The sequence below is a fragment of the Eimeria mitis genome, genomic scaffold (genome assembly GCF_000499745.2).
Source record: "Eimeria mitis Houghton genomic scaffold, Emh_scaff237, whole genome shotgun sequence".
In the NCBI taxonomy this organism is placed as follows: domain Eukaryota; phylum Apicomplexa; class Conoidasida; order Eucoccidiorida; family Eimeriidae; genus Eimeria; species Eimeria mitis.
Window position 1 is genome coordinate 2,722 of NW_013570705.1, and position 1,105 is coordinate 3,826.

Here is a 1,105-nt window from a genome sequence, read left to right on the forward strand (position 1 = left end):
ATGGCCCAGATCTGCTGCAGCTGCAGCAACGCGAAGCTGCTGCTGTTGCTGTTGCTGCTGTTGTTGCTGCTGCTGCTGATGGTGTAGCGGCAGCCCCGCACGTCGCATCCAGACTTCCCACGCAGCAGCGTCATCTGCACCTACAGCAGCAGCAGCAGCAGCAACAGCAGTTTGTGCTGCTGCTGCTGCTGCTGCTACGTCGTCAGCAGCACGGGATACAGCAGAAGAGGAACGTTGCTCTGATGGCTCCTCCAGCCCAAACCCCCCCTCCTCTGTCTCACCAACCCCAAGGGGGCCCCCCGGGGCCCCCCCCCAACCGAGTGGATGCGGTTGCTGCTGCATGCACAGCAAACACAAAGGAGTTGCACCGTTTCACACCGCAGGTATAGCACGCAACGATGCAGCAGCAGCAGCAGCAGCAACAGCAATAGCAGAACAAGCAGCAGCAGTACCAGCAGCAACTGAAACACGCACAGCAGCAGCTGCTGCTGCAGCCACAACAGCAAGAGCCATTGCACCGACAGCAGCAGCAGCACCAACAGACGGTGCACAGCTCCAGTTGCTGCAGACCGTCGGCAGCATCAGCAGCTCGCACACGGCAGCAGCAGCAACAGCAGCAGCAACAGCAGCAGCAACAGCAGCAGCAACAGCAACAGCAGCAGCAGCAGCACCAACGACAATAAAACCCATATAGATGCATGAATAGCGTCAGCAAGTGTTTAGGTGCTGCTCACATCCCATAGACGGAAGCTGGGGGCCCCTGAGGGTGTTGCAGAAGAAACACTAGAAGGCTGGTGTCTGCGTCTTTGCTGTTGTTGCTGCTGCTGTTGCTGCTGTTGCTGCTGCTGTTGTTGCTGTTGTTGTTGCTGGTGCCTCTGTTGGAGCATTCGTTCACGCTGCTGCTGCTGCTGCTGCTGCACCAGCCGCTGCTGAATCCCCTGCAAATCCGGCAGCACTGTGAAGGGCTGGGGGCCCCCCGCCGGGTATATAATACCAAAAGGCAGCCAGGGCAGCAGAGGGTCCCAGCGCATGAGGAGATCATCAGAAAAATAGTTTCGTTGCCACCAGCCATGCATGTCTTTGCTGCTGAAGGGGCCCCGCTGCG

General features: G+C 58.7%; 1 protein-coding gene across 1 annotated transcript in view; it reads right to left on the reverse strand.

Moving 5' to 3' along the window:
* Positions 1-1,105, reverse strand: part of EMH_0004720 (uncharacterized protein) — a gene marked incomplete at both ends in the record, with an annotated part of 4,195 nt that overhangs the window by 2,701 nt on the left and 389 nt on the right. Inside the window, 2 exons of the mRNA XM_013496905.1 lie at positions 1-336; positions 735-1,100. Of these exons, the coding sequence (XP_013352359.1) occupies positions 1-336; positions 735-1,100 (702 nt within the window). The remainder of the gene's footprint in view (positions 337-734; positions 1,101-1,105) is intronic.